Source organism: Brassica napus, chromosome C9, assembly GCF_020379485.1.
Source record: "Brassica napus cultivar Da-Ae chromosome C9, Da-Ae, whole genome shotgun sequence".
NCBI lineage: Eukaryota > Viridiplantae > Streptophyta > Magnoliopsida > Brassicales > Brassicaceae > Brassica > Brassica napus.
The window spans coordinates 2,101,019-2,120,797 of record NC_063452.1 but is presented as its reverse complement, the minus strand read 5'-3'; the positions used below and the strand labels follow the sequence as shown (position 1 = coordinate 2,120,797).

The 19,779-nt window shown below is 36.5% G+C and overlaps 2 protein-coding genes and 1 non-coding gene across 3 annotated transcripts; 2 read left to right on the top strand and 1 right to left on the bottom strand.

Annotated features, from left to right (window-relative positions):
• The first annotated feature begins 1,779 nt into the window (after positions 1–1,779).
• On the top strand, positions 1,780–7,874 carry LOC106401953 (ABC transporter B family member 22). The gene is made up of 7 exons (XM_013842578.3): positions 1,780–2,596; positions 3,153–3,207; positions 3,330–3,508; positions 3,580–4,037; positions 4,130–4,670; positions 4,953–5,849; positions 6,375–7,874. Exons 1-7 carry the CDS (start codon positions 2,402–2,404, stop codon positions 7,746–7,748), a joined length of 3,699 nt encoding a protein of 1,232 aa, XP_013698032.2. The 5' UTR covers positions 1,780–2,401; the 3' UTR covers positions 7,749–7,874.
• A 765-nt stretch (positions 7,875–8,639) lies between these two features.
• Positions 8,640–10,263, bottom strand: LOC106401954 (DNA-directed RNA polymerases II, IV and V subunit 6A). Its single transcript, XM_013842579.3, has 6 exons — positions 10,048–10,263; positions 9,540–9,573; positions 9,278–9,450; positions 9,146–9,197; positions 8,963–9,030; positions 8,640–8,867 (listed from the first exon to the last, which is right to left on the bottom strand). Exons 1-6 carry the CDS (start codon positions 10,083–10,085, stop codon positions 8,798–8,800), a joined length of 435 nt encoding a protein of 144 aa, XP_013698033.1. The 5' UTR covers positions 10,086–10,263; the 3' UTR covers positions 8,640–8,797.
• A 6,224-nt stretch (positions 10,264–16,487) lies between these two features.
• Positions 16,488–16,594, top strand: LOC125593604. Its single transcript, XR_007329504.1, has one exon. It is a non-coding gene; the product is annotated as a small nucleolar RNA R71 (small nucleolar RNA).
• Positions 16,595–19,779: the final 3,185 nt, after the last annotated feature.

Here is a 19,779-nt window from a genome sequence, read left to right as displayed (position 1 = left end):
TTAATTTGAAAAAAAAAAATTATTGTAATTTTATAAATTTAAGTTCAACTAGTCTATTATTATAATTGTAGTGGTCGGTATTGAATTATACCGATGTTTTATAATTATATCCTATGTTATGCAAGACAGCTTAAGTCAATGATAAATTGATAACTAGTCATGATGAAGATACATTATTTGCTTATAAATGTTCAAATAGCTCTTTAATTAATAGTATCACTGATGACTACACGTGAAGATAGTTCCACAAATAAAATATGAGTTTTGTCCACTAAAATAGATTTGATTCTTTTGGCATTTAATTATTTTCCAAAATTTGGTCAGAATTCACAAGTACGATGTGGAAGACACGAAAGCCTGACAGATATTATGGCAGACATCATTTAGTGCAGCTGTTTAAAGAATCATTTTGTGATTCTACGGAACACAAAACAAAAATATTATCAAAGTTAAAAACAAAATAAATATAAAGTGAAGAACGAATTATACTAGGGAAGTTGCTGATACAAAACGCATGTCATAACTTATAATATATAAGAACTTGTATATTATTAAGAGTTATTTTTGGGTTAGTGTTTGAGTATTTGATACTTGATATATTTTAAAAAAAAAGAAACAAAGTTGAATTTCCAAATTAGTTTATATTTTTTAAATAAAAAATAAAAAATACATAAAAATAGTTACAAAAAATAAATAAATTAATATTGTTAAGCCGTCAGCAAAATACTAAACTCTAAATCTTAAACCCTAAACCCCAAATTTTAAACCTTAAACTTTGGATAAACCCTAAACCGTTGGAAAATCTTAAACCTTAAATCATACATTAAAAACTAAATTTTAATAACACTAAACCCTAAATCATAATCACTAAACCCTAAATCTTTGGATAAACTCTGAACCCTTTGATAAATCATAAACTCTAAGGTTTAATTTTTAATATTTTGATTTAGAGTTTATGATTTATCCAAGGGTTCATGGTTTATCCATGGGTTTAGGGTTTAGTGATTAGGATTTAGGGTTTAGTGTTATTAAAGATTTAGTTTTAATGTATGATTTAGAATTTAAGATTTAACCAAAGGTTTAGGTTTTATCCAAAAGTTTAAGGTTTATCCAAAGGTTTAGGATTTAATGTATAGAGTTTAGTATTTTGCTGACGGCTTAACAATATTAATTTATTTATTTTTTGTAACTATTATTATTTTTATGTATTTTTGTTTTTTATTTTAAAAATATAATCTAATTTGAAAATTCAATTTTGTTTCTTTTTTTAAAACATATCAAATATCAAATACTCAAACACTACTGGTTGGTGAACCTCACCCCAAGAATAACTCTATTATTAATAGGCCTACCGTCTAATTCTGTGTATCACAAATGCTAATATAAAAAAAGGTAGAACTTAGGGTGAACCTTTAAATTCACATCACCCTTTAAAACCAATCAAATTAACATATATATTATTAATTAAAAAACACTAAATTAAATAAAAATTAGCTAGAAAAAATAAAAATATTAATTTTAACGACGCTAACGCTTCCAGATAAACCCTAAACCCTAAATCTTAAATTCTAAACCATATACCCTAAATTTTAAACCCAAATCCAAACCCCTAAACCCAAACCCTATATCCTAAACCCTAATCCTAGACCCTAAACCCAAATTATATACTCTAAACCCAAAAACTAGACTATAAACCTAAACTCTAGACCCTAAACCCAAGTCCTAGACCCTAAACCCAAACCGTAAACCTTAAACCTAAATCATAAACCCAAACCATATACTCTAAATTGTAAACTCAAACTCTAGACACTAAACCTAAACTCTATATCCTAAACCCAAATCTTAAACCCTAAACCCAAACCGTAAACTTAAACTCTAGACCCTAAATTTAAATCGTAAATTTGTATCTAGAGTGTGGTTTGGATTTAGAATCTAAGGGTTTAGTTTAGGATTTATTTCATGATGATATATTGGGAATTGATGATGAGATATTCGTAGGATTATCAAAGATCACGTTATCTTCTTCATATGTGAATTGAGAATTGATGTGAAGCTGAAAACCTAAAAGATGAGTCAAAGATCACGTTCTCTTCTTGTTAAAAGGCGACGTCTTTTTTTTTCTCATCTGTTTTTCTTTTTTATAATTTTATTTCTTTTTTCTATTAATCTTAAGTGGCACTTTAATTGGGGTAGAAAGGTGTGGTGAATTAAAGAATTCCTCTGGTGAACCCAAGTTTTTTCCTATTAAAAACGACCAAGAAGACGTGAACAAATAAACATTACACGAGAAGATACACCAAAAAAACAGGAAGGCTGTTAGCTGCCGTTTCCTTTAGGCTAAGAAGTCGTTTGCTCTTTTCTCTGAAACAGTTTAGAAGAGAGGGAAAAGGAGACGTTGAAAATGAAGAGTTGGGTAAGCTTAAGATCGATATTTATGCACGCAGACGGTGTGGATTGGATGTTGATGGGACTAGGTTTAATCGGATCCGTCGGTGATGGCTTCGTCACTCCTATTATATTTTTCATCACCGGCTTACTACTAAATGATCTCGGCGGTTCGCTCAATGATGGGAACTTCATGAAAGCCGTTTCCAAGGTTCTTCGTTTTTCTCTTCTTTCTGTTCTTTGTTTTTTATTTTTGGTTCGTAGACTTGATACGAATTAAAACCGAACGTCCATGCCAAACTTAACCTCTTAATAGTTTTCTAACTTGTGACCATATCTATGGGTACAATTGGTTGATATTTTAGAGACTTTTACCTTCTTTTTTCTAAAGTCTCCAAAGTTTATTTTTCCAATCATGCATATTTTTAGGTCCTCAAAACTCTCTTAAACTTTCTCATAGCATACTTTTTGTTATTTTAACTTGTTACGATTAGCTTTTCTTTTTAAGCCAACAATTTGTGCATTTATTATATTTTACCTTTTATTATTATAAAATAATTTTTTTTTAAAAGCCACAAGGCCACAACCATGTCCAAACCAATCACACCCTATACGTTAGAAGCGAGAATATGTGTAAAAACAATATATATGATATAGCAGTGTTTCAAAAAAAAAAGAAGGAGATATGAGCTATTCCACTTTGAAAAATAAATGTGAAAAGAGTTCTAATGTATGTTCCTTCTTTTTGCACACTGGATAATTAACAGAATGCTGTAGCTTTGCTATATATGGCTAGTGCATCATGGGTGGTATGCTTTCTTGGTAAGTGTCTTGGACCATGTTCTTTTATCTACAAAGGAAATAAAAAACAATTAAATTTTTTTTGGGTATTCTATATAGTTAATTTTCATTTAATTATTTTGGATGGGTTGGATACAAAACAGAAGGATATTGCTGGACAAGAACAGGGGAGAGACAAGCAGCAAAAATGAGAGAGAGATACTTAAAAGCAGTGTTGAGACAAGATGTGGGTTACTTTGATCTTCATGTCACAAGCACTTCTGATGTTATTACAAGTGTTTCTAGTGACAGCCTTGTCATCCAAGACGTCCTCAGTGAAAAGGTCTCAACTAGTTTATTTCTATCTTTTCATTCTAATTATGTTTCTTGTTCCTAAGCCGTTTTTTAATGCAGTTACCGAACTTTATGATGAACGCATCTGCGTTTGTCGCAAGCTATATAGTGGCTTTCATCATGCTATGGAGACTCACAATCGTTGGCTTCCCGTTCGTCGTTCTCCTCTTGATCCCTGGCCTGATGTATGGACGTGCTCTCATCAGCATCTCGAGGAAAATACGTGAAGAGTACAATGAAGCTGGTTCTATAGCCGAGCAAGCCATCTCGTTGGTGCGAACCGTCTATGCATTTGGTAGTGAGACGAAGTTGATAGCTAAATTCTCACTTGCGCTTCAAGGCTCGGTGAAGCTAGGGCTGAGACAAGGGCTAGTTAAAGGTATCTCTCTTGGGAGCAATGGTATCATTTACGCCATTTGGGCGTTCCTGACATGGTATGGAAGTCGGATGGTTATGTACCATGGTGCCAAAGGTGGTACCATCTTTGCAGTTATCATTTGCCTTACCTTTGGCGGCACGTAAGTAACTATAGTTTAAGGGTTTTTAGTTTTCTTGGCAAGCAAGAAACATATTGTTGTTTAGACCTTTTGTATCTTCGTACACCTTTCAGATCACTTGGTCGAGGCTTGTCGAATCTCAAATACTTTTCAGAGGCGGTTGTAGCAGGGGAAAGGATCATGGAAGTGATAGAAAGAGTTCCAGATATTGACTCAGATAACCTTGAAGGTCAAACTCTAGAGAAAATTAAGGGAGAAGTTGAATTTAAGCATGTGAAGTTCATGTACCCCTCTAGACTAGAAACTCCAATCTTTGATGACTTCTGTTTGAGAGTTCCGTCAGGAAAAACTGTTGCTCTGGTTGGTGGAAGCGGGTCAGGAAAATCAACCGTGTTGGCCCTATTGCAGAGGTTTTACGACCCGGTGGCAGGAGAGATTCTTCTTGATGGTGTGTCCATTAACAAGCTGCAAGTTAATTGGTTGAGATTGCAGATGGGTTTAGTCAGCCAAGAGCCGGCTCTCTTCGCCACATCAATAGAGGAGAACATCTTATTTGGTAAAGAGGATGCATCCATGGATGAGGTGGTGCAAGCTGCAAAAGCCTCAAATGCTCATACCTTCATCTCTCAGTTCCCTCAAGGATACAAAACTCAGGTTCTTATTTGTCAAACTTAGATTCCAAGTTAAGAACATATTGATTATGTTTTAATGTACATATTAAGTTAGATGGACTTTGATTCAAAATCATTTGTCTATGAATGGACTGTCCAATATTTCTTATATATATTTATGAGATCCCTATATTTATTTAATATATTTTTTGCAACACAATTTTTTTTTAATTTCTATGTAGAACTTTGTCTTTAACCGAACCTAAATTATTTTTTTTTGAAACACAACCGAACCTAAATTGAAAATTATTTTTTACACAAAAAGGTTGGGGAGAGAGGAGTGCAAATGTCAGGGGGACAGAAGCAGAGGATAGCAATTGCACGTGCCATAATCAAATCACCGACCATCCTCTTACTAGACGAGGCAACAAGTGCACTTGACTCAGAATCCGAAAGGGTAGTCCAAGAAGCCTTGGATAATGCCTCTCTGGGACGTACAACTATTGTTATTGCACACCGTCTCTCTACTATCCGTGATGCTGATGTTATCTGTGTAGTCCATGAAGGTCGCATTGTTGAAGCTGGTTCACACGAAGAGCTCATGGAGAACTTAGATGGTAAATATACTTCTCTAGTCCGCTTGCAACAGATGGATAATCAAGAATCTGATGGTAACGTCAGTGTAAGGGTGCAAGGAGGTCAGTTATCTATATTGAGCAAAGATTTGACGTACGGTCCAAAACTGTCTAGTGAAAGCGGGTCTAACATGTTAACGAGTTCAAGCATTGAGTCGAATCTTCCTAGTTCAGATCCTAAGGGTAAGAAGCCGCCTGTGCCATCGTTTAAGAGACTAATGGCAATGAATAGACCAGAATGGAAACATGCATTGTATGGTTGCTTAAGTGCAGCTTTATTTGGGGCCGTACAACCAACAAGTGCATTTGTTTCGGGGTCGATGGTGTCAGTGTATTTCCTAACGAGTCATGACGAGATCAAGGAGAAGACAAGGATCTTTGTCTTGTTCTTTGTTGGTCTAGCTGTCTTTTCTTTCTTGCTCAACATCATTCAACATTATAGTTTTGCTTACATGGGAGAGTACCTGACGAAACGTATCAGAGAGAAGATGCTCAAGAAGATTCTGACCTTTGAAGTCAACTGGTTCGATGAAGAAGAGAACTCTAGTGGTGCAATTTGCTCAAGACTTGCAAAAGAAGCTAACTTGGTATGTCTCTTTAACTCTAGTCAGTGTACTACATTGCATTAGCCACTACAAATTAATAGCGTCTAACTGTATACATAGATGCCTAAATGGAACTTAGACGGAAATATACTTTTATATAAATGATATATCTTATGAATATAAAATTTTATGTTATACATTAGTTTTAGAAACTTGAAAATAAATTATATTTCAAATATAATATTTTATTATAAAATAAAGGGTAATAAATTTTAACATATAAGTGGTTTCAAATTATAAATATAAATACATATTTAAAATACAAAGATAAATAATCTAAATGAATTTAAATACCTAAAATAAATAATTTAATGTAAATAATTATATATAAAAAATGAATAATCATAGTAATATATATTTTTTTTTTGAAACACTATCATAGTAATATATTTATTTTTGAATATTAGTGTTTAAACTCCGCATAGGCATCTGCATAGACCACACTCGACCACCGCGTAGCACCTGGACTTTAGAACACTGACCTTGTAATGTTTTGTTTTACCATAGGTGAGGTCGTTGGTTGGTGAACGAGTTTCATTGTTGGTACAAACCATAGCAGCAGTAGCCGTAGCTTGCACAGTAGGTTTAGTCATCGCTTGGCGTCTGGCCATTGTCATGATCGCGGCGCAGCCAGTTGTTGTAGTCTGCTTCTACACGCAACGTATTCTCCTCAAAACCATATCCAAGAAAGCAATCAAAGCACAAGACGAGAGTAGCAAACTAGCAGCAGAAGCTGTCTCCAACATCAGAACCATCACATCTTTCTCATCACAAGAACGTATCTTGAAACTACTCAAAAGGATTCAAGAAGGTCCAAGAAAGGAAAGCGTTCGCCAATCATGGCTAGCTGGAACGGTCCTCGCAACTTCACGAAGCCTTATAACATGCACTTCGGTTTTGAACTTCTGGTATGGTGGTAGACTAATCACTGACGGCAAGATCGTGGCAAAACAGTTCTTTGAGATCTTTACGGTCTTTGTGAGTACTGGTCGGGTTATAGCAGACGCTGGGAGCATGACGACCGATCTAGCTAAAGGCTCGGATGCTGTTGGGTCTGTGTTCGCAGTCTTGGACCGTTCCACGACCATTGAGCCAGAGAGTCCAAACGGGTACGTAACGGAGAAAATTAAAGGACAGATAAGTTTTGTCAACGTTGACTTTGCTTATCTGACACGACCAAACGTGGCTATATTCAAGAACTTGTCTATTGAGATAGAGGATGGTAAGTCAACAGCTATTGTCGGTCCAAGTGGTTCAGGAAAGTCAACGATCATTAGCTTGATCGAACGGTTCTACGACCCGTTAAAGGGTTGTGTAAAAATCGACGGTCGTGATCTAAAGTCGTATCATTTGAGATCGTTACGTCAACACATAGCTTTGGTTAGTCAAGAGCCAGCGTTATTCGCTGGGACCATCAGAGAGAACATAATGTACGGTGGAGGCGTGTCGGAAAATATTGATGAGTCGGAGATTATTGAGGCGGCGAAGGCAGCAAATGCTCATGATTTCATTACATCATTATCCAACGGTTATGACACGAACTGTGGAGACAGAGGTGTATTGTTGTCGGGAGGGCAGAAACAGAGGATTGCTATAGCTCGTGCTGTTTTGAAGAATCCGTCTGTGCTGCTTCTTGATGAAGCGACGAGTGCTTTGGATAGTCAGTCGGAGCGTGTGGTGCAAGACGCGCTGGAGCGAGTGATGGTTGGGAGGACGAGTGTTGTTATCGCTCATAGGCTTAGCACAATACAAAACTGTGACGTTATTGCGGTTTTGGATAAAGGGAAAGTAGTCGAGTGTGGGAACCACTCGACGTTGTTGGCAAAGGGTCCCACAGGTGCTTATTTCTCATTGGTCAGTCTCCAAAGGAATCTATGTTGAAGGTCAAGAAGATGAAAGTGAAAAGATCGATACTTAGTTTTCTTTTTGAAACTCATTGAGATGTTAAACCTCAAGAACGTGCCTAATATATAATGTACGCTCTCAATATGATAACTGAGTTGATAATGGTTTTGTAGCTGTTCTTGACAAAGGGAAACTCGTTAAACGTACGTAGGACACATTTTTTCTTGTTTGTGAAAGGATACATTCGTCGGTCTACTTCACATTCGTCAGTCTGAGTCTCCATAGAACTTCATGTTGAATAAAGCTTTGGAGACGAATACTACTTTCTAAAATCATTTCCAAAATAAACTTCATTTCATATTTTTTGTTTGTATTTTGATCCTTAAAATTGCATATTACATTAATAATTTTTAAATGTTTTTGTCATTTATCGTTGTAATTTTTAAAAAATTATCTCATAATTTTTTTATTTTATTTATAAATTGAAGTTTTGCACATAAATTAAATAAAAAATTTTAAATAAAATTTTAAATATTTTAAAACTAGATTTAGACAACAACAATATTATAAAAAAAAATTAACAAAAAAAGTTTTATAAAAATATTTAATATAGAATTACACAAATTTAAATATCACAACAATAATAATACTCAGATAAAAAAACTGTCCAAACTATTTTTTTGTAACCAAAAATAGTCGTTGTTCTTATTCACATCAAGTATTAATATCACCGATTGAAGCTGTAATATTTTTGTATGTATACAAGTTATTTATAAAAGTTTTGTAGATTTAAAATAATTATGACATAAAAGTTGTTAAGTTTTATTGAAGTTTAACTTCAAAACAGAATTCTTAGAACGATTGGGTCATGAAAGAGACGACTCATCTTTCTAATGAAATTGACCGTGTTATATAGCGCCATTATAGTACTACTAAGTAGACAATGTTATATTATCCAAAACGCTTCAGTTTAAAGCAGGCTAGAAGCATTCAAACACAAGAGCAAATATGTTTTCACTTTTGTTTGATTCAACTGCATGTAAACAACATAGGAGAAGGGCTACATAATAGAGTAATTTTATGGACTAATCACCACCAACTTGACGTTTCCATGAGTCTTCCACAATGAGTTCATCAACTCCCCACTCCTCAAAGCTGATTAAGAGAGGGCACACAAAAAATTGCCGATCAAACAAGTGAACTGATAACAAGAAAACAAAGAAGGAAAACGTTTTGAGGTGAAAACTCACCTCCCGTCAGGTAAGTAACGCCTGATTGTGAAAGGTATCTTACGCTGTCTAAGCTCCTTCATTGCTATCTGAGTAACCAATATTCATAGTAACCTTTTAGCTTTCTTCATATAACCAGAAACAATGACAACTCTTGAAAAGGTTGTAAACATAGGAAGAGAGATACACAGTTTGTGAGAGTACCTCGAGTGGATCAGTCTCACCCTCCAGCTCTACCATCACAGGTGCATTCATGCTGTATCAACATCCAAAAACAGTAAGCAAAGGAACCCAAAAATTAACAAATCGATATAGTCTGGGAGGCGAAAACCAAACCTTATCTGGAGAGCACGAGTGCCTAGTATCCTAGCACGTTCATACTTGGTCATAAACTTTGATGTTTTACGCGGACGTGGCACAGCTTCCTCCTCTACCTTATCCTCTGCCTCAATAGGTTCACCATCCACATCATCATTTTCCTTCATCTCGGCATCATCCTCTACTCCTTCCTAATCACAACACACCGCAAGTACTCAGCAAATTACATACAGAAAACAATAAAAATGTCCAGTTCCTACAAAGAAGAATAACAGCTTACTTCAATCTCCGGCTCTGCAGGCTCGTCCTCATACCTACAGAACACAATCGATTCAAGCATTTCGAGCCATAGCACAGTAATATGAACACAAATAGTCCCAGAAACATAATGCAACTTCAACTTTACTCCCAAACTCAAGCTAAGATGTCATGTAAGCTCTATTCACAATCACCACAAACTCTAAAGCTCTCGTCTTTTTTTATTTTGTTTATACTAATCAAGACCTCTAACAAAAAACACTCTGCATGAAACAGAGTATTCTCTTCCTATTCTCATGAACACTCAAACAGAGTAAGCTCTCATCACTGCCTATCATGCAGTTCCAAGAGATGGGTTCTAACTAAAACTTATAGACAATCAAGCTGTATGATTTACAGATAAAAGACAACTCTTTGAACCCATAAAAATTGGATCTTTCCGTAGAAAAATTAGGGTTTTATAAAGCTCTAATCTTTGAAATCAACAAGAGAAGAAACAGATATAATCATCTGTGAGAGAGAGAGGGTACCCCAAATCGTCGACATCTTGGTAATCGTCGTCCGCCATGGATTTGAGATTTCACTCGTGAAAACCCTAGGTGTCGTCGCAGAGGCCGCTTTGGTGTGAGGAAACTGACTGAGGATTGATTTTATTCCGGTTTATACTGCCTAAATATATTTCGGTTTACTTTAACCGCCTTCGTCTTGGTACTCTACTCTACATCTAAATTGGATTTGGCCCAACTCTTACAAAAATGTATACCTTATCGCAAGTGACATATAGAAAATGCTTTAGAATTTTCTTTTAAAAAATCAATTAAATAAGAGATAATGCTTTTAAAAAAACTTGAGCCGTATAATAGTATTTCAACGCAATCTTTAACCCACTAACCCACTATCTTTTTCTTTTCCATGTTCTTATATATTTCTCATTGGATAAACAAATATCAGATAGACTCCTAATTGATCAAAAACAGAACATGAAGGACCTGTGGTCGTATGGAATGTGTCCTGAGTCAGTGCTAAAATTGATTTGTAAAAAAAAAACAAATATCAATAAACCATATTTCCCAGAGCTATCTCTCTTCTTCGTACAGTTTCATTAGCTTTAGCGGAGCACACGAACTGGTTTAGGGTTAGAAGGTTTGAGAAAGAGTGGTATGGTGGATCCGAATTGATGGAGATTCGACTCAAAGAAAAAGAGTCTAGGACGAAAAAAGAGAAAGAAAAACGGCTTTGATAAAAGGTAAATGCACTTCCATTTATTCACCACCAGACGATCATGTTGTTGAAGTTGTTTTCTTACTGTACAATAGGTTTTACATCAAAATATAGATTGAAAACATCCTTTCATACACTATGGTAAATGGTGATACTTTTTTCTCATTAGTTTTAATGCTTCAGATATTAAGTAATCAAATGCTTAATATATGTGGTTAATGTATGATTGTAGGGGCGAGATGGTCACAAGTCACTAAAATGACTATGCCATGGGAAAGTTGATTAAAGTCTAGAAGGATTAACAGAGATATATATTAACAGGTTCATGTTTATATCATTGCAATTTTTGCAATACACAATGTTTTCTTTTAGGTGTTTGATATATTAGTACACAATGATAAAAAATCTACCTTTTCAACTTTACTGCATTTTCGTGACTGAAAGGAATAATAGGAAGAGATACAATCAAATTCGCCAATGATTTTATATATTCTTAATGTCTGAAGTTTTTGCTCTCGGTAAACACATCTCCTTCATAAGTTGATGTTATTTTATACGTAACATTTTTAGTCATATACAAAGCTGAAATTTAAGGAAAAATGTCACCATGCTAAGCATGGGCTCAATACTAGTCTTTTAATATATTTGGAGTCAAAATTGGTACTCTCAAATAAATTTCTGTTATAACTTTTTGATTAGTATTTATATATCAGAAGTTTGGAATATCAAATTCTACAAAAAGATATATATATATAACTATTTATGTAACTAATTTAATTTTTTTAAAATTTTAAAATTATATAAAAGTTTGTTATACATAATTTTCACAAGGTGGCTTAGTGTACTATAAATATAACTGTCTAACATGATTTTTTAAAAAAATTATATTGATTCAAAAATTATTAGTATTATAATATTTATAAATGAAAATAAAATAATAAATTACTAAATAAATTTCTAGAAATACTATAAAAATAACTTCCCTTCTCAAATCTTTATTGTACGTTCTTTTCTTATGAAACGTTCTATTAGAAGAACTACCCACGACCTATGAAATTATTGATGTTAGGAGTTTTCAAGGCTCCTAAGACAAATGTTGTAGTATAAATGATTGTCGAACCAGTTCTGAGGGATATCAAAGCACCGAGAATGCAAGTACTCACTTAATCTAAGTGCAACCAATGATTTAGATGAGTTTAAAACTACTACTAATACTAGAAAGCAATTACAGAATGATATTTTCTTGACTAAGGGAAAAGAGAACTTATGGGCATAGGGATTAGACCATGGGTGATCAAGTTTCGAACTAAGGATGGCAAATGATCAATCAAACTATCGACCTTAAGCCTAGACACAATTCTAAGCAAGTTCTATGTCTAGATGAATGCTCATTTGCTAACATATCTCAAACATCAAATGACTTTGGTTGAATAATGTGAAAATAATCATTACTAACAAGTCTATTAGCTATCTTAGCACCTTTAACAACAAATGTCTTTGGCAAAGTATACTAAAAGCCTAGGAGAGTTGTCTCAGGCATTTCATCAAACACCTTTTGGGTGGGAAATGCCTATTGATCAACTTTTGAGTGGCCAACTCAGAAGATGCATTATGAATACTCTACTAGCAAGGAACAAGAATGATCTACACTAAAACATCCTAGAACTAACCTAATCACCCTTGATCTCCCTAACCCATGAATTCAAAAGGTGATTACTCACTAATCTCCATGATTCCTCTTAAACCCATATTGGATTTCAGATTAATCATGTAGAGAAATAGATAAGAAATCAACAAGAACACAAGATGAAAGCAATGAAATCTGAATCAAAAGAAGTTTTTTTTTAGTTGTTCTCTGGAAAAAAGATTCGCCTCGTGCATAATGAAATGACCAAAAGACCCTTAGAAAAACATGAGTTCGACAGGCAAATAGACGCGGAGCGACCTCGGCATGTCGCTCCGACAAGTCGCTCCGGCCTTCGGGAGCGACCTCAGTGGGTCGCTCTGAGAGGTCGCTCTGGGCTTCGTTGGGTGTCGTCTCGCCATGGAAACGCGAGCGACCTTGGAGCGTCGCTCTGGCAAGTTGCTCTGGGAGGGGTGTCTCGCGATAGAAACGCGAGCGACCTCTTCATGTCGCTCTGGCCAGGTCGCTCCGGGATATGTGTCACAGCGACTTCATGTAGTCGCTCCGGGAAGTCGCTCCAGGCAGTGCTCGACCAAAGATCACTCTAATCACCTCCCTTGAGCTCCAAATGTACCCAAATGTCTCCAGGAACTCCATGTGGTACTCCAATACCTAATAGAGACATATGTATGCAAAATGCAACCTAGACATGGCTAAATCCTAATCTATATGATGAAAATGCACATGAATAAATGGATAAAACAATGTGAATATGCAAGATATCAACTCCCCCAAACTTATTCTTTTACTTGTCCTCAAGTGAACTTTCTAGAACTCATAGGGAGAGAGGTTTGAAGGTGGGAGCTCATAGCCTAAAGAAACACACAAAGCACTCAAATCAACATCTAAATTCAGCATTAGTACACCCTCTCTTATTATACTCTAGCTTCTCTAGGCCTATCTCAACTCTTTTCATCCCTACACTCATCATCGTGCATTCACACGTGCAAATCAGCCAACTCTCAAGTTCATTAAGCATAGCATCAAGTGAATTCTTGCAAATTGTCAATTGGTCCAAATCATTTGGTTGAGTAAGGGAAGACTTTTATTCAAGTGGGTCAAGAGGTTCACAATCCATGATTTTTTAAAGTGGTTTACTCTCAAAACAAATAGCCTTGATATTGCACATAATATATCTAAGAAAGAGATCAACTCATGCATACAATGCTCAATCTCCATTGTTCTACCATTTTCCCAAACATATATGATACACATTCATTTCCCAATGTCAAACCCAACTCTCATCTCTCACTAAAAGATCCCAAGAATACTTTGCACATAAAACTCTTTTTTCTTTGAAATCTATAAAGGATTTTATCAACTTCTAAACAAATCTTACATCTAAACAACTTTGCTAGCCCCATTTTCTTTCTTTTTCTCTTTTTTTTTTTTTTCTTTATATATATATTTTTTTTTCGGGGGCCAAGACTTTTCATAAACTCGAGCTAGACGTTTATCTATTAATTCCAATAAGATTATCCATTTAAACACAAAGAGTCTATTCTTTTCTTTCGAACTTTTCATGCTTCCAAACCATAGTCACCACACTCACCCCCACCTATAGCTAGACAATAGAGTGCCTAATCTAGCAAGAATGAAGACCAAGCATTGTCGTTCCCGATATTCTCAACATTATGCACATGTAAGGCTTTCCGAAAAAGACCTCACTCATCAAATAATGAAAGCTCAAAAGGAGGGAAGGGTTTTGGGAATGGTGTACCACTAGTGTTTGTCAAAAAAGATTGGCATAAAGGATGTGACAACTCAAGTGTGTATATCCATGACTCAGTACACAAGGGACCATAAGCAAGAAGCATTAAGTTCGTTCAGTTCAAACAAGGTTGTAGTTGGTTTCAAAGGTTGAGTTTCAGCAATCAACAAGTTTTAGGAAAAGTTTTCAAGGCTCGAAGCATACAAGTCTTTTTGAGAGGTGCATAAGCTACTCAGGTGCAAAGTAGTGTTATTTACAAGGCATTTAAAATCATTGCTCTTAATGCAAGTGAATGCAACCTATATATGCTCTAAACTCCCCTAGAAATGCAAATGATGTAAACTAAAATGATTTTTTTTATATGCAAATAGGTATGCAATGCATGACTCAATGAAACAACATCAAAGCAAACATGATCAAATACTTGGTACCTCTCCCAAACTTAAATGACACAGTCTCTGTGTTGTCAAGGAGAGAGAGATACCCAAAAAGAGAAAACTAATATGCAAAAACGAAATGGTATATACAAGGGAAAGTAGTGGGTTACCTTCTATGGAGAATGAGTAGAGGGAGATGCTCCCTCCTCGTCGTCCTCAGGTGGTAGCTCTTCAAGGTGCTCATCAGCAGGGGTGCCCATCTCTTCAATGTAGAAGGCTTGCCCGAACACAGTTGGTTTCTTCATTTTCCCCTTGATGTCAAAGTGAAGAACATGCCCTTTACCCAAATGGAGATCAATCGTGCTCTCTTTCACCTTAACAATTGCTCCTGCTGTAGCTAAGAATGACCTTCCAAGAATCAATGGGTCTTTAGCCTCTTCACCCATCTCAAGCACCACAAAATCTGTAGGTATCTCATACCTTCCAATCTTCACAGGGAGGTCCTCTAAGATGCCCACAGGGTACTTCACTGAACGATCAGCTAACACCAGAGAGAGTCTACACTTCTTGTACTGAGTGAATCCAAGCTTCTTTGCAACAGACAAATGCATCACGCTGACACTAGCTCCCAAATCGCAGAGACATTTCTCAAATACCATAGGTCCAAGAGCACAAGGTAGTGTGAAGCATCATGGATCCTCTAACTTCTCTGGAGCATCAAGCCTCTGGATGATGGCACTGTACTCATGGGTATGAATCATCATGCTTTCCATTTCCTTCTTCTTTGCAGCTACAACATCTTTCAGGAACTTGTTGTATTGAGAAATCAACATGAAAGCATCGATGATGGGCATTGCAACCTGAGCTTCACTCATTTGCTTCTCAAACAGAGCTTTGTACTTCTCTAGCAGCTGCCTCTTGAATCTACCAGGAAATGGAAGTTTGGGTTCATAGGGAGGAGGAACAAAAGAATTTTCACTTGCTGGAGCAATAACTTGACCATCTTTCACTGTTTTATTCTCTTCCCCAACCTTTCCTTTACCTTTGGCTTCCACAATCTTCTCCAAGATTTCATCATTGATTTTCTCATCAACAATCACCACTTCATCATCTAAGTTGATGGCCACCTCCTCACCTAGTTTCTCAGCATCCCTGGTGAGGGTTGTAGGAGGTAACTGCTTACCACTCCTAAAGGTGATAGCTTTGGCCTCCTTGGGGTTTTGGTCAGATTTTCTAGGTAGAGATCCTTGCTGGCGATTCTGGTGAGTGTTCATGGAAGCAAACTGATTCTCTAAATTCTTGACCGTAGAAGCAAGATGTGTGAATTTGTTGTTGAGCTCATTGTAGCTCCCATCAATCTTGGAATGAAGGTTCTTCAACTCATAACCAACATGCTTCTCACTTCTAGTCTGAGACTCCAAGATTTGTTTCAGTAAGGTATCAGCGCTGCTCTCTTGAGGAGCAGAGGAACCAGACGAGGGGTTTTGGTGAGGCTGATAGCTGCCTTGCTGGTTGTTTCTAGGCGGATAACCACTCTGTTGGTTGTTGGGATAGGATTTCTGTTGGTAGTTGTTGTACTGAAAGTTGGGCTCTTTTTTGTACCAGCTACCATTGTTGTTAATGAAACACAACTCCTCTTGACCTTCCAAACCCTCAACCTCATTGACAGCAGGTGGATCATCCTGCTTGGAGTTACCAACAAACTTCAGCTGCTCTTGGGTGGCTTTTTCAGCAATGAGTAGGTCGATCTTGTCTTCCAAAGCTTTGATCTCTTTCCTCGTCTGTTTATCATCACCCCTACTGCCTCTGTCGTGGCCTGCACTGTAGACTACATCACTCTTCACCATGTTGTCAACCAGCTCCTCTGCATCTTCCTCAGTTCTTCCCAAGAAGAACCCATTGCTAGCTGTATCCAATCTGGCTCTGTACTTAGAAAGAGCACCACGGTAGAATGTGCTCAGCAAGCTCTCCTTAGAGAAACCATGGTGTAGGCATTGAGCTTGGTAGCCTTTGAATCTCTCCCAGGCTTCACTAAATCCTTCCAAGCCCTTCTGTTGAAAGCTGGAGATCTCATTTCTCAGCTTAGCAGTTCTTGAAGTAGAGAAGAACTTCTCCAAGAATGCTTTCTTGCAGGTATCCCAAGTGGTGATAGAGTCGCTTGGTAGAGACTTCTCCCACTGTCGTGCCTTATCTCCCAAAGAGAAAGGGAATAGCTTGAGCTTTAAGGCATCCTCTGACACACCATTGGTTTTTGACAACCCACAGTAGCTGTCGAACCGGTCCAAGTGATCGAATGGGTCCTCTAAAGCCAAGCCATGATATTTGTTGTTCTCGATCACGTTGAGGAGTCCTGACTTGACCTCAAAGTTGTTGGCTGCCACAGCCGGTGCTCGGATTCCCAGTCTATGACCATGAATGTTGGGCCAATCATAAGCACCAATGGGTCGTGCTGCCCGCGGTTGGTGTTCTGCCCCTTGCAGTGGATCTGCCATATCAATATCCAAGTGGGCTTGGTGTTCTTCTTCTCTTCTAGCTCTAGCACACTCCCTCTCTAAAGCTCTGATGTCTGCTACTATTGGAACTAGGTTTGATGGACCTCTGCTCCTTAAGTTCATACACCTGAAAGTTTAAGGTAGGTGAAGAAGAAGAATCAGTAACAAAACAAAATTAAAATGACTTAGTCTCAAGCAAGTGACTAAATCTCAATGTTCAAATCTACTCAGAATTTGGCAACGGCGCCAATTTGATGTTAGGAGTTTTCAAGGCTCTTAAGACAAATGTTGTAGTATAAATGATTGTCGAACCAGTTATGAGGGATATCAAAACACCGAGAATGCAAGTACTCACTTAATCTAAGTGCAACCAATGATTTAGATGGGTTTAAAACTACTACTAATACTAGAAAGCAATTACAGAATGATACTTTCTTGACTAAGGGAAAAGAGAACTCATGGGCATAGGGATTAGACCATGGGTGATCAAGTTTCGAACTAAGGATGGCAAATGATCAATCAAACTATCGACCTTAAGCCTAGACACAATTCTAAGCAAACTCTATGTCTAGATGAATGCTCATTTGCTAACATATCTCAAACATCAAATGTCTTTGGTTGAATAATGTGAAAGCAATCATTACTAACAAGTCTATTAGCTATCTTAGCACCTTTAACAACAAATGTCTTTGGCAAAGTATACTAAAAGCCTAGGAGAGTTGTCTCAGGCATCTCATCAAACACCTTTTGGGTGGGAAATGCCTATTGATCAACTTTTGAGTGGCCAACTCAGAAGATGCATTATGAATACTCTACTAGCAAAGAACAAGAATGATCTACACTAAAACATCCTAGAACTAACCTAATCACCCTTGATCTCCCTAACCCATGAATTCAAAAGGTGATTACTCACTAATCTCCATGATTCCTCTTAAACCCATATTGGATTTCAGATTAATCATGTAGAGAAATATATAAGAAATCAACAAGAACACAAGATGAAAGCAATGAAATCTGAATCAAAAGAAGTTTTTTTTTTTAGTTGTTCTCTGGAAAAAAGATTCGCCTCCTTGGTGGCTACAAAAAGGTACTTAAAAACATAGGTTTTGAAAAGTAAAAACGTGCATAATGAAATGACCAAAAGACCCTTAGAAAAACATGAGTTCGACAGGCAAATAGACGCGGAGCGATCTCGGCATGTCGCTCCGACAAGTCGCTCCGGCATTCGGGAGCGACCTCAGTGGGTCGCTCTGAGAGGTCGCTCTGGGCTTCGTTGGGTGTCGTCTCGCCATGGAAACGCGAGCGACCTTGGAGCGTCGCTCTGTCAAGTCGCTCTGGGAGGGGTGTCTCGCGATAGAAACGCGAGCGACCTCTTCATGTCGCTCTGGCCAGGTCACTCCGGGATATGTGTCACAGCGACTTCATGTAGTCGCTCCGGGAAGTCGCTCCAGGCAGTGCTCGTCCAAAGATCACTCTAATCACCTCCCTTGAGCTCCAAATGTACCCAAATGTTTCCGGGAACTCCATGTGGTACTCCAATACCTAATAGAGACATATGTAAGCAAAATGCAACCTAGACATGGTTAAATCCTAATTTATATGATGAAAATACACATGAATAAATGGATAAAACAATGTGAATGCGCGAGATATCAATTATTTCCGATATAGTTTTAGTAGTCGATTGTCGGTTTGATATTGTTGAAAGTTTCATGGTAACCCAAATCATTTTATACTACTACACTAATTAATTCCGCCCATATATTATGATTGAATTCAATAATAATTATTATCTTCTTTTCTTGTTGGGAAGCTAAGCTTAATTTTTTTTACATTTTAATATATATATATATATATAATATTTAAAAGGATACTATAGTGAGCTGTATATTCGAAATCACAATACATAAAACCAAAAGTTTTTTTCTGATCAAGATAATTAATAACCTAATTTCACTTTTCACCAGCTTTGATGCTATATATTGAAGTAGCAGACGTTCCAAAAGTTTCATTTGTTGAGTTTCTTCTTAATAAGAAGTCGCTAGAATTGGTAATGGTAGGAAGAGTTTTGTAGTTAGGTAAACATATTCAAAGTGAAACGTTCTATTAGAAGAACTACGCACGACCTGTGAAATTATTTCCGATATAGTTTTAGTAGTCGATTGTCGGTTTGATATTGTTGAAAGTTTCATGGTAACCCAAATCATTTTATACTACTACACTAATTAATTCCGCCCATATATTATGATTGAATTCAATAATAATTATTATCTTCTTTTCTTGTTGGGAAGCTAAGCTTAATCTTTTTTACATTTTAATATATATATATATATATAATATTTAAAAGGATACTATAGTGAGCTGTATATTCGAAATCACAATACATAAAACCAAAAGTTTTTTTTTCTGATCAAGATAATTAATAACCTAATTTCACTTTTCACCAGCTTTGATGCTATATATTGAAGTAGCAGACGTTCCAAAAAGTTTCATTTGTTGAGTTTCTTCTTAATAAGAAGTCGCTAGAATTGTTAATGGTAGGAAGAGTTTTGTAGTTAGGTAAACATATTCAAAGTGAGATGCATACTCATTACAAAGAATAATGATATTGCCAGCCCATAGCCGCACATACAGATGTATTCAAACATGACAATATATTTCTTTCCCTCATTTGCCAATGTAATTCTAATGAACAATTGCATACATAAATGGGAACTTTTTAAAAAATAAAGGGAATTTTATAAAAAGCAGTTGCATGGTTTACATGAAAACAAGTG

Excerpts from the sequence above, each read along its gene's own strand:
- LOC106401953 (XM_013842578.3), top strand. The coding sequence starts at position 2,402 with ATGAAGAGTTGGGTAAGCTTAAGATCGATATTTATGCACGCAGACGGT. Across the intron at positions 3,509-3,579 it reads AAGACGTCCTCAGTGAAAAG|TTACCGAACTTTATGATGAA; the intron begins GTCTCAACTAGT and ends TTTTTAATGCAG. Across the intron at positions 4,038-4,129 it reads TGCCTTACCTTTGGCGGCAC|ATCACTTGGTCGAGGCTTGT; the intron begins GTAAGTAACTAT and ends TACACCTTTCAG.
- LOC106401954 (XM_013842579.3), bottom strand. The coding sequence starts at position 10,085 with ATGGCGGACGACGATTACCAAGATGTCGACGATTTGGG. Across the intron at positions 9,451-9,539 it reads CTGCAGAGCCGGAGATTGAA|GAAGGAGTAGAGGATGATGC; the intron begins GTAAGCTGTTAT and ends TGTTGTGATTAG. Across the intron at positions 9,031-9,145 it reads GTGAGACTGATCCACTCGAG|ATAGCAATGAAGGAGCTTAG; the intron begins GTACTCTCACAA and ends TTGGTTACTCAG.